Source organism: Schistocerca cancellata, chromosome 10 (genome assembly GCF_023864275.1).
Source record: "Schistocerca cancellata isolate TAMUIC-IGC-003103 chromosome 10, iqSchCanc2.1, whole genome shotgun sequence".
In the NCBI taxonomy this organism is placed as follows: domain Eukaryota; kingdom Metazoa; phylum Arthropoda; class Insecta; order Orthoptera; family Acrididae; genus Schistocerca; species Schistocerca cancellata.
Window position 1 is genome coordinate 159,015,594 of NC_064635.1, and position 13,574 is coordinate 159,029,167.

Here is a 13,574-nt window from a genome sequence, read left to right on the forward strand (position 1 = left end):
AGGTTTACTATTGCCTGCACTGCATATTTGCCTTTACTTTCAAATTTATGTGGTCAAAAAAGTATTGAGTGAGATGGCTCTGAAGCCGAAACCAGAAACTATAAAACTGTGCAAGTCGTGAGTGCGGTGGTCGTGCGGTGCTAGGCGCTGCAGTCCGGAACCGCGGGACTGCTACAGTCGCAGGTTCGAATCCTGCCTCGGGCATGGATGTGTGTGATGTCCTTAGGTTAGTTAGGTTTAAGTAGTTCTAAGTTCTAGGGGACAGATGACCTAAGATGTTGAGTCCCATAGTGCTCAGAGCCATTTGAACCATTTGAACCAAGTCGTGAGTGCAGCACAGAACGTTTTTTGAGGACTTTAATTTTTCCCTGTTGGCTAGTGTGAAAGAGTCTAAAAAAAACAAAGTTAAGGCAGAACATCGAGCAGCCAAGGTCATGTCCCTGCTTACATAGGGCTTGGCTACACCTCCTGACAGCTGTCTGTTGTTGCAGGATAAGGCCCGGGGCGTGCTGTTCCCATTTGTTGGCACAGTGGTCGAGCCAGCTGACGCAGACGGTGGGGCCTTCTTCCCCAGAGACCCAGCGCAGCTGCTGCGCTCCGGACACTCCCACCCTGTGCCCCTTATCACGGGAGTTGGCACTCACGAAGGCTCAGTCTTCGCTGCAGGTCAGTACTGTGGGCTGCTAAGGAGCATACATGTGACATGAACGCGGCAGTGTATAGGACGTGCCTTGTGGTGTATTCTGAAGCCCTATCATGTATTAATACTGGTGATGTATACACAACTAATGAAATGCATTTATTTGACAGTACACATTTAGTTTTAGTCAGTTAAAACATCGCCAATGCAAATGTTTTTTACATTTCTTTCTGTCTTTAAGTTGAGATATGATCTCTGCATGCACGTTTCACTGGTACTTTCCTCTTTATCACCGGTGTTGCGCATAAAAAATACAAAATGAAAAGGGGACCATAAACGGCTGATAATTACACACAAGGCTAGCAGGTCTATTCTGTTCAGACAGTGGCATCCAGCTGCACAGTAAAACGGACGATCAGCCGCCACAACTTGGAGGGCAACGACTGGTTTGTGGTTTCCCAACTAATCAGTTGTGGGCACTCTCGTGAGCTTTCTACTGTACATGGAATGGTGGCTGTTCTCCGCAACCTCTCATGAATGAGATGGACGACACAAATTTCTTCACTCAGAAATGAAGCTTTCCTTCTGCTGCAAATCAGTTCTCTTAATGAGAGCAGTATAAATTCGACAGCGGTTCAGAAGACCGCCTGTAGTTATTAGATAATGCAGGAAAGATTTAAGGGGACCACACCCTGCCCATCTAATCCATGTTAATTTTGGCAAGTATTTGACCCATTTCTGAAAAAACTATTTGATGCAGGACCTTAATATTTTTACATGTTACATGATGTTAATAGAGTCAACTGTACTAAAATCTACTTTATGCATTTTATAGTTTTCAATAAATACTTTTTTTAAATTTATTAACAAAAAATATTAACTTTTTTTCTGCAGAAAATATTTTCTGTTAACTTCCTAATTGGGGAATATTAATAAATAAAGTACCGGAGGTGGTTTTTTATGTTATGTAGAGTCTCTGAAAATTTCATTCATTTATCTATGATAGCTTCTGATATAATGGGGCATATCTACTGAAAATTTAAGTTTGTAGTAAATTGACTTTGAAGAAAAAACTTTTGAAATTTGTTACTTATAGCTAATTAAAACTGTCCTGCTGTATATGATGGCCCTTCTTTGGCCTCTAGAAGGTCTTCCAGCTTCTTTTTCACCTTCCTGGATGTCTGCATTGCTTTCTTGGCCAAATTAGACTCAGACCTGTCTGCATCGGCTATCCTCACTTTATCGCAATGTTGCAGCCCAGTGATCATATCTTCACCAGGATTAATTCCCAGCTTTTTCAGTAGGCCTACCCAACACTTTCCAATATTACCACAATTGAATATAATAACAGCATCATGAATTCCTAGTTTCATTGTATGCATGACTACAAACACAGTTTTAGGAAGGCGGTTCCAAATTCTGCTGTTGAAACACTCATTTCGGTTCTGTGTCTGCCCATGCAGACATTTCCTTAGAAAGTCAGGATGAGCCAAGTCTCTGAAAATAGGTGTAATTGCTGTAATAACAGCAGCAGGAAGAGAATGCTGATGAGAATAAGATTCTCCAGTTGCCAGAGCCCTATTGTGTTTGCAACACGAATTTTCTCCTGATGGACACAACCATGACATGGCTTATCATCAGTAGAGGACTTATGGAAGAATATGGCCCAAACATCTCTCTTCATTGCCTCCAGGTTTTCTTTATTACCTGTAAATTTTCCATAACAACTACTCGCAATCACACTTGAACAAAACTAACCGTGTGTTTGAAAGCGTGTAGTTTACAAACAGCAGAAACAAAAGAATACCGACCGCTGCATTCCAAGAATAGCCAACGCACTCGGGAGTAAAAAAATCCCTAACGTGCAATGTTGGGGATATAAAGATCTAAAATATATGCAGAAAAGTGGGTTACAGAAAAATGAGCGTGGCACATAAACACGTGTGATAGGAAAATGCTCTTTAAATGCTCGAAAAAAATTTTTTTTACCAAAGTTCTTTTCATAGTACTTAAATAAAACCTTAATCTATCGAAATATGATGAAAACCGAAAATCGATTTTTTAACTCTGTTTAATAATTTTGTAATAAAATTGCTTGTCCAAATGGACAAATATAGTGATTTAACAAATTAGTTAATTAGTTATTACAACTGTAAAGTGTGGAGACACGTATGTGCTTTTCTTGATGGTCAGTCTTCTGACAGGTTGGATGCAGCCCACCACAACTTCCTCTCTTGTGTCAACCTCTTCATCTCAGTCACACTTGCACCCAACGTCCTTGATTATGTAATGCATATATTCCCAACTCTGTTCTCCCCTACAGTTTTTGCCTTTAGTATAATGGACGCTATTCCCTGATGCTGTATGACTTACAGGGACTGTGAAGTCAAGTTTGGGATAATTACATCGTACAGGCAGGTTATTAAGCAGTCACCAGTCTACCACAAGCGAATGGAACAGGAAGAAAAGAGACTGGGCACTAAGGCCAAGTTTGTTTCTCAAGCTCTTCATTGCTTTGCAGCACATCTGGATGTAACTGTAGATATCACAACAGCAGTACTGATCTGACTCAAAATTCTCTTCATTCCACAGATCAACCCAAATGGTCCATTAGCCTGTCCAGCTATGCTGAGAATCACCATCTGCTCATCCCAACCAACCTACGCTGCCCTGACTCAGACAAGGACGCCTTGGCTGAGCAGATACGCCGCTTCTACTTTGGGGACCGTGATATTGGGCCTGACACCAAATTCGAACTGTGCACAGTGAGTTTTCCTCTGTTACCAATACACACACACACACACACACACACACACATAACACACACACACACACACACACACACACACACACACACACACACACATACATACATACACACACATGTGTGTAGTGCAGATGTACCAGTTTTGGCTCATTGCTCTCCTTACGTAAATAAACAGGCCACTTGGCCCCATCCTCATAATGACTCTTATGTAAACAAACGATACACTTCCTCAAGGCACTTACATAAACAAAATGGCCGCCAATACTTTTAGTGTTATGTTTGACTGTGGACCTTAAAGAAACAGATTGGCCACCAGATGATTTTAAACTTACCTAATTTATGACCTGTAACCATCATCTTAATTAACATAAATTATGATCCAAAATGGACGCTCCCTTCCCTCCCCCCCCCCCCCCACACACACACGCACACTCTGGTAGTGTGATCCTTTTGATGCGATTTCACTATCCACCCACCACTTTTTAGGGTATGGTAGTGATAAAATGGGCTTAGCATTCATGCTATGTACATCAGACGAACTATACAATGAAATGTCTGTAGCTGCAGCAGCAAATTTTTGTGATGTTTCCAATTTTGTTTCCACAGTTTGCAACAGAGTAGCCCCCAAAGGTATTTTCTGCAAACATGCCAACTTACGAGCCTAATTACAGTATAGGGGAATTCAGTGCAATTTTGTCGACTTGCTCACATTATTCCAAGGACATGTATGTATTTCGGACTCTAAATGTTTAACAATTACGAATACAGTGCATTATTTAAGGAAATAGAGTGATATCCCAATAGTTACATATTTAATCAGCAACAAATTTAAGTAATATTTGCAGTTTTCGGGAATTCATTACAATTTTGTCGATTATCTCCTAGTATTCTACAAATACCTATTTTTTAAGAATACACACATAAATACAGGACTGTAATTGCTTAACAACTATCCCTGTAGTGTTTTATTTCGAAACAAACGCACTGATATTCTAATAGTTTAACGCTTAACAGTTAGCACAAAGCAATAAATGTACTCTTGGTACTTTTTCACTCTAAGTACTTTATCCCTGTGTTAAAGAGACAGTGGCTGCCTAAGAGGAGTCTTACACTATAAGGTCGCAGTGAATAATGGCAGGAACGTTTCTGCATGGTTGCTACATTACACTGTCAACAAGTTGCAACGCTAAATTCAAGCCGGCCAAGCGAATGCTACGGTCGCAGGTTCGGATTCTTCCTCGGACATGGATGTGTATGATGTCCTTAGGTTAGTTAGGCTTAAGTAGTTCTACGTTCTAGGGGACTGATGACCTTAGATGTTAAATCACATAGTGCTCAGAGCCATTTGAACCAACTAAATCAAAGCAAGCACACTGAGGGAAGGCCTCTCTAACTCTCCAAATTGTATTATGTTGGGGAGCTGCAGCCGACGACTTCCATGCCTACAATACAGGTACTAGAGGTCTGTATATCGGGCGTTTAGCTCACGCATACTTGTTAGAGCCCACCGCACTCTGGCATGACTTGCCCGAGTACACATGCTCTAAGGGGATCGGCCGTGATCGAATGAGACAGTATGAGGACGGCTGAGGCCACCCTGTTTCATGCGCTCGGCATGCCGCCGTTGCGGCCCTTTTAGTATCAGCTCTGTGTGCCTGCAGGCTGTTGTCGCTTCTGATATAATCCCACAAGCTAATGGAACTACATCCACATCAACTTAGGTTGCTGTACACGTGTATCCAGGGTAGTACTGCCTTACTGCGACATTTTTGTGGTCCATAAGAAAAAGTAGCTTGTTCTATACAGTAACGAAAGTTTGGAAAAAGTGGCGCTTCGCAGGAAAACTATGTAACTACAAACGTTTGTCAGTCTTGTAATAAAAAATCGTGTTGCTATTTTTTATAAAACCACCTGGTTTATTTCTTCAAATGTACGTATGTGAACTTGACCAACTAAACAACTAGAAAGTTACCAGGAGCAAAATTGTTTCTAAATTTCTCTTAGCATAATTACAGTGAATCGACACATTCTGGATCAAGTCTCCTTCATCCAAGCGAGATAAGGCTCCTTGCCACACTGTAATTTCTTTCACTAGTCACATTTCGGGTTGTAACATAAAATATTCTTCTCGTTAAATTAGATCGGTTGTGAAAGAGACTACTGTTACACTTCCACTGCGCAAGTGGATCATCGAGGTCACAGCTATTGCTGTATCTGCTTTAGCTGCATATCGGTACGCATGTCAGGAAACGCAGGAACGGAGGGAGCCATCAGGTTGGTGAGACCCCTGCAGAATAGTAACTCAACCAACTGGTGTGTAGAATGAAACGTGACAGACTGCAGACAATACAACCAGCCACACCAAGGACAAACAGATTATTGGCAATGAGGAACTATGCAAAGCGGTCACCACATCGATAATAATAAGATCAGGAGCAGTGGAGAGACAAATACAAGACAACCAAAGAGAATAACCAGGTAACACGCAAGGCAGTTATCCAACAGTTCAAGTACAGCGAGGATCGATCCGCAGGTATGAATCACGAACGCTGAACTGTCTGCTTTGAGCCGTGCAGCTGCCTAAATACCAGCCACATTGAACTGTATTGGCCAGTGCACTCACATAGCGAGACAGTGGCTAGCTGGGTGTGCAAGGACAGTGCCGCCACAGTGCCCTTTTGTGGCTGTTGAGGTCCATCTCCTGTGGCGGACATTCAACCTCTGCGGCGCCCTATACTTCCATCCTTAAGCAGCCACATGCAGGCAAAAGTGCCCCAGAAAGAACTGTGGGAGGCAGAAAGAAGGTATGGATGACGACCTGGACCCGCCGACCGTCAGATGGCAAAACAGATTTTGGTCAGTGCTGTCCATCGTGACATTACTAGAGGTGAGAGTGCTTTCGTCCCATTCCCACGGAAGCTGAAGGCAGTGCTGAAGTGTACATTGGCAGTGATTGGCAGTCCTCAGTCGATGCCAGAGCAGGTTGTGGTAGCGGCATTCAAGCCCATTCCATTTTCGACAGACATAACCGAACATGTGTGGGTCTCCAGTACTGTTGCCGGCATCCAAACCATAGGGCTCCCATAGGAGCAGACCTACACAGACACACCAGATGTGTTACGCCAGGATGGCCAATAGTATAAAGCGGGAAGGGGAGGCATCAGAAGATGAAACACAGTCTGTGGTTGCCATCTATGGAGCAGCTCAGTGTGGCTATGACCATCAATTGTCACGGTGTGACAGATGCTCAGAAACAGAGTGGGGGGCAGAGACAGTGGCAGAGCAATCGACAGCTTCCTTCATTTGTTGCTTAAAGAGTGAAAAAGACCATAGGGTTGCTACTTGGTGTTTGGCACACATTGTGCAACCATGGACCATTTGTTTAACATCACTATTGATATCTGGCCGATACACATGTCAAAGTGCCATAGACTTCATGCAGCACATGCCACCAATGTCCCCAGTGGAGCAAACTCAGGATTAATGCTGGAATTTTGTGGGTATCACTACCTGATGCATGTCAGCCAGGGAAGAACGTCATCGACGACGAAGAGCCTATCAGAAAGTAGCTTCCAGGTTTTGAACTCAGACACTAGTTGATGCCAGCTAAGGGTCATGTATCGGAAGACATGCCACAGACTAGGGTCATAGCATGTGGTGCAGCAAAACATGCGGCCGTAATGGGGAAACCATCCAGTGTATAATGCTGTGCAGTATCAATATGGAGGCAGAGGACCTCCTGTCTGTCGAAATCAGGAGTGGGTCCACCGGGTAAACATGTTAAGACACTGGCATTATTTATGTTGCCCCATGGGCTTAAAGTGAATGGTGTAATTGTAAGCAATCAGTATAAGAGCCTAGTGCTGTAAGTTTTGAGCCGTTCATTATGGAAGATTTGAACAAATGCTTGAATAAAGAATCCGAGGACTTGTGATATGTAATAAGAAGGAACTCTGCCTCAAGAAGGTAGGCTTGCATTTTTTAAATGACGAACACTATTTCCAGAGCCTCCTTTTCGACGTGTAAGTAGTTGCGTTGAGCAGGAGTCATATCCTGGACGCATACACAATTGGCTGTCCAGAGCGATCCTCATTTCCATGAGCCAGAACAGCCTCGATGCGATAGGCAGACGAGTAAGCCATGACAACCAATAGACATCTGAGAGAAAAAAGCATGAGACAAAGATCGGATTTCAACATTGGTTTTTAATTGATCAAAAGCCCAGTCACAGGCATGGGTCCAGCCATAGGACACTACTGTCTTACGCAAATGGTTGTGGGGTTGGAAAACGTGGACTGCGTGGTGAGGGAAATTGGAGAAATAGTTGACTTTGTCAAAAAACAAAGCATTTTGGTTAGCTTCTCTGGATGGGAAAGAGACTGATGACACTGCAGTCAATAGGTCTGATACTGTCTTTGGTGAGCCAATGCGCCAATTACTGTACTTCTGGTTGAAAAGATCGACAGTTCTCCCAACGCCTATGCAGACCTGAGTGCTGCAGGATAGTAAAGAGGATTAGGAGATGTTGCCAATGCTCCGGATGTGGGGAGGGGGGGGGGTCCGTAACAATGGGATCATCCAGATAGTTCACATAACCTACATTGCGCTGCATCAGTTGTTTCAGATAGTAGTGGAAAACTGCTAGAGATGAGGCAATGCCAATTGGGAATCGGTTCTACATATGTAATTTAAAAGACATGTTGAAGACAACAACATTCTGACATTCCGCACCTAAAAGCAGCTGGAAGTAAGCATTAGCAAGGTCGATCTTTCTGTATTATTACCCACTAGCAAGTTTGTTAGGGAGGTCTTTTGCCCACGATATAAGATAAGTTTCAACCAGTGACTGAGTATTGATGGTAGTCTTGAATTTTCCGAATAATGGAAGAGAACAATTGGGCTTCTTGAGTACGACGTGGGGTGGCCCATGTGGTAGGATTTACAGGTTCTATAACTCCAGCAGCCTGGAGAAAATCCAGCTCCTGCTTCACTGCACTGCTGCTATGGTCGCAGGTTCGAATCCTGACTCGGGCATGGATGTGTGTGATATTACGTTAGTTAGGTTTAAGTAGTTCTAAATCTAGGGGACTGATGACCTCAGATGTTACGTCCCATAGTGCTCAGAGCAATTTGAACCATTTTTGCTTCACTGCTGTATGGAAGGCCACTTGAATTGGCCTGCCACGGTAGAAACAAGGCATGACGTCCGACCGAAGGGTAATGTGTACCTAAAAGCCCATGGCACACCCGAAATTCGGCTTAAATAATTATGCAAACATTTCCTGGAAAAGCACTGCAGTGCATGCAATTTGCACTCCATCACTGGCAGAAATTCCAAACAGTGTAAAGCTGATGATGACAAAAATTGAAGAACCCAGTGGGGGGAGGGGGATGTCGACAACTAACAGCGTAATGAGCCGTGTAACATGGTTGTAGGCTACTGTGACCAAGAACTGCCCATGAGCGAGGAGAGAGCTATCAGCGTACCCCACCAAAGGCCGTGAAGGAGGAGACAACTCAGTTGAACCCAGTCGCGCTTAAGTTGCCAGATCGATCAGAGAAACTGTGGACCTGGTGTCAGCCTGAAAACGGACGTCCTCGTTATAAACGCAACTTCCTTATGAAAAGGCCATCCAGTGGAACTACAGACAGCAGGGCATGTACAGTGTCCTGATGTTCTCGTAGGACAGATGAGAGCGGCTCGTATGAATGCAACATACAGTTGAAGGTGCTCTTCTTTGCCACAAAGCGGGCAGAGCCCCCCGTGATCTGAACAAACCTCCTGGCAGTGAGTGGAAAAGCACTGTGGGCGCGAAGGGACCAGCTGTTGCGATCTGCGACGAGACATTACCAGAGGCTCAAACGCCACAGAGACGTCACACAAGGAGGCATTACGACGGTGCTGCCTGGGAGCTGTCCTGCGCCTGTGACGCGAGAGTCGAGTGTGCGGAGGTGTGTGGACTGCCACGACCTGTGGCCTCTTAGCTGCCTGTGTGAGTTCGAAAAAGCGTGCGATCCAACGAGGATTTATTTAATTTCAGCGTTGCAGTACGGACCTTCGGACCTGGTACAACTTGGACCACCACACACAAATCAAGGAATCTGCGTAAAAACCCTTCCAGCTGTGACTGATGCAAGTGAAATTGCATTTTCAGCTGAGACCTTGCAAGTTAGTGACCCAACATTGGTATGACTGTTCCGGTTCTTTATGGTGATGATGGAACTCAAGTCTTGAGAGAACCTCTTGGGGCATCACTGGAAATAGTAATTAGTCAACAGAACGCAAATCTCCTGAAACGAGAGTGTGACACGGTCTGACAGCGGGGCCAACTTTCGGAGCAAACAATGTGTCATCTGCGAATTGAAAGGCCGAGACAGACGTTGCAAGTATGTATCCCAGTCGGCATTAGCGTCACTGAATGGTGGGACCAATGGAGGATGAATGGAAGTCAGTAGCAGGCGGTGCTGATGGCCGTTGGAACTGGGCCTCGTGTGCTCTGAGCTTGTCCGCCTTAATCTGAAGCGATTTTTCTAAGAAATCTAACATGGTCTGCTGCTGTATTAACTGCTGCGGCTGCTGCTCCAGCAAGCGAGCCAATTGAACGTCCATGCTACTGAATAACAGCCTTTCTCCTCGTCGCCAATGCTGATAGCCGGATATTGGTGCGCACATCGGTAAATGCAGAAATAGAGAGAGAGGTCAGGTGGAAGAGCCGAACAGTACGGAGAACGAGACGAAACTGACAGACTACGGACAAGACAAAAGACCAGGACAAGGACAGACCGGCTTACGACAACAAGGCGCTACGCAAAGCGGTCGGCACAACGACGGCAGCAAGATCAACAGCTGCGGAGAGACAAATCCAAGACGCAACCAGAGAGAATAGCCGAGTAACACGCTAGGTAGTTATCCAACAGTGCATGCAAAGCGAAGATCATTACGTAGGTATCAAGCGCGAACATTGCACTGTGTGGCTGTGGTTTTTTTTATTGTTATTTCGTCCCCGTCGGCCCATATGGGCGAAGGACACAATTCTCCATTCTTCAGCCAGGAAAATTAAATAAATTGCAATGATAAAGGTAAACAAAATTTGGGACTGTTTTCTGTTTTAAATTAAAAATCATAGAGGGACAACAGGAAACAGGGGAAATATATACAATTTAAAAATACGTCGCAAAGAGGTAAAAGTCTTTTGACAAAAACTCCGAAGTACTGTTCTTTCTCTTAAAATCTAAAGGACCTGCACTAGAGTGAGATGTATTGGTGGAGGAGAGAGTATATCCCAGGGGGTGTGGGTCGGCAGATAGGAGTCTGTAGGCAAGAAAAGTATGGAGATGAGAGGTAAGAGCTGAGGTAGGTAGTGGATACGGCAGTGGTTGCAAGGAGACAGGACCTGGCTGTGTGCTGTGAAGCAGCCTAAATTACTGCTACATAGAATTGTATCCTATAGTGTAGACAAACTATATTCCAATCACCCCATTGTCTCCCCTCTGATCACGAGCACTGGTTTGCTGCTGTGCCTTCCTAAAACATCCCTCTGTCCCCATATATACACAACCCCCATATCCTATCCAAACGTAATTCAACGACCTTGCTGGCCGCTGTAGTCGAGCGGTTCTAGGCGCTTCAGTCATGAACCACGGGACCGCTACAGTCGCACGTTCGAATCGTGCCTCGGGCATGGATGTGTGTGATGTCCTTAGGTTAGTTAGATTTAAGTAGTTCTAAGTCTAGGAGAGTGATGACCTCAGATGTTGTCCAATAGTGCTTGGAGCCATTTGAATTTTTTGAATCAACGATCTCTCTCTCCCAGACAATGAGATCCGCCCTGATATTTACCTCTCCTAGCAAGTTTAACCCTACGCCATCTCACCACTCTACATGAGGGCTCCACACACCTTTCCCTCGCCATCCATCTGCATCCCATTCCTCTTGCAACCACACACTTCTCCTCACCCTCTATCTTTCCCACAGACTGTATTTCCCTCTCTCCACCTCATTTCCTTCCCTCCATCTCCATAGTTTTTCCTATCTAACAGACATCTATCTTTCTACCCATTCACCTTAACCCCAGGGAACATATTCTCTCCTCCAGCAACACCTCTCACCCTCATGCAGGTCCCTCAGTTTCTAAGTGAAACTGCAGTGCTTGAATGTCTGTATCACAAGAATTTCACCATCCTGCGATATGATTTAAAACGTATATATTTTCATTTTTAACTGTCATTCTTGGATTTTTAATTTAAATATTAATTAATTAAAAAATTAAAAGTTTCAAATTTTATTTATATTTCTCATTGTCAGGGTGTTGTTGTTATAGTCTTCAGTCCAGAGACTGGTTTGATGCAGCTCTCCATGCTAGTCTATCCTGTGCAATCCTCTTCATCTTTGAATAACTACTGCAACCCACGTTGTTGTGGTCTTCATTCCTGAGACTGGTTTGATGCAGCTCTCCATGCTATTCTATCCTGTGCAAGCTTCTTCATCTTCCAGTACCTACTGCAGCCTACATCCTTCTGAATCTGCTTAGTGTATTCATCTCTTGGTCTCCCTCTACGATTTTTACCCTCCACGCTGCCCTCCAGTACTCAATTGGTGATCCATTGATGCCTCAGAACATGTCCTACCAACCGTTCCCTTCTTCTAGTCAAGTTGTGCCACAAACTCCTCCCCAATTCTGTTCAATACCTCATCATTAGTTATGTGATCTACCCATCTAATCTTAAGCATTCCTGTAGCACCACATTTCGAAAGCTTCTATTCTCTTCTTGTCTAAACTATTTATCGTCCATGTTTCACTTCCATGCATGGCTACACTCCATACAAATACTTTCAGAAACGACTTCCTGACTCTTAAATCAATACTCGATGTTAACATATTTCTCTTCTTCAGAAACGCTTTCCTTTCCATTGCCAGTCTACATTTTATATCCTCTCTACTTCGACCATCGTCAGTTATTTTGCTCCCCAAATAGCAAAACTCCTTCACTACTTTAAGTGACTCATTTCCTAATCTAATTCCCGCAGCATCACCCGACTCAATTCGACTACGTTCCATTATCCTCGTTTTGCTTTTGTTGATGTTCATCTTATACCCTCCTTTCAAGACAGTCCATTCCGTTCAACTGCTCTTCCAAGTCCTCTGCTGTCTCTGACAGAATTACAATGTTATCGGCGAACCTCAAAGTTTTTATTTCTTCTCGATGGATTTTAATACCTACTCCGAACTTTTCTTTCGTTTCCTTTACTGCTTGCTCAATATACAGATTGAATAACATCGGGGAGAGGCTACAACCCTGTCTCACTCCCTTCCCAATCACTGCTTCACTTTCATGCCCCTCAACTCGTATAACTGCCATCTGGTTTCTGTACAAATTGAAAATAGCCTTTCGCTCCCTGTATTTTACCCCTTCCACCTTCAGAATTTGAAAGAGAGTATTCCAGTCAACAATGTCAAAAGCTTTCTCTAAGTCTACAAAAGCTAGAAACGTAGGTTTGCATTTCCTTAATCTTTCTTCTAAGATAAGTCATATGGGGCTAGGGGGATGAAATAACAACAATGGAACTAGAAGCGGAACGGTATTAGCCGTCTGACTCGCGTCGCGAAACGGCGGCGGGTTTGCCGTGCAAGCGTAGATCGGCCGCTGTGCCCTCTGTCGGGTATCGAGATCCATCTCCTGAGACGGGCATTCATCCTCTGCAGCGCCCGATACCAGAGCTATCCATTCAGGTTAAATATATGTCACCCTCATCGGTAGACTGAGTATGACATGGCCTCAGCCCAGTCACTTGAAAAGCAGGAGATTTTAGTTAGCTGCCGAGTACAGCTTACATTATCTTAATGGCTTTAAATAAATATTTACTAATACCAACAAAACAGAGTAATATTCTACTGCCAGGTTATAGTTTTGCTCTAGCTTATCAGGAACCGATACTTCGTAACATACGCTGATGAGCCAAAATTCTATCACCACATGCCCGAGAGTCTGTTTGTCCGTCTTTGGAACAAATACATCATTCATTCTGCGTTTCAGGGATCCGACAGAGCAACTGGCCACGGTGCGTGTAGCCGACATACCTATCAGTCGGTAACTACAATGTGATCACACAGGGTCTGAGGGTAGCGTCTTTGATAAGTAATCAAAACGTCCTTGATACTGGGTTCG

The 13,574-nt window shown here is 44.1% G+C and overlaps 1 protein-coding gene across 3 annotated transcripts in view; it reads left to right on the forward strand.

The window, feature by feature from the left end:
- LOC126106433 (esterase FE4-like) overlaps nucleotides 1–13,574 on the forward strand; it is a 146,831-nt gene that overhangs the window by 109,317 nt on the left and 23,940 nt on the right. For all 3 annotated transcript variants that reach the window (XM_049912714.1, XM_049912713.1, XM_049912715.1), the window contains exons 6-7: nucleotides 492–666; nucleotides 3,233–3,405. In XM_049912714.1, the coding sequence (XP_049768671.1) occupies nucleotides 492–666; nucleotides 3,233–3,405 (348 nt within the window). The remainder of the gene's footprint in view (nucleotides 1–491; nucleotides 667–3,232; nucleotides 3,406–13,574) is intronic.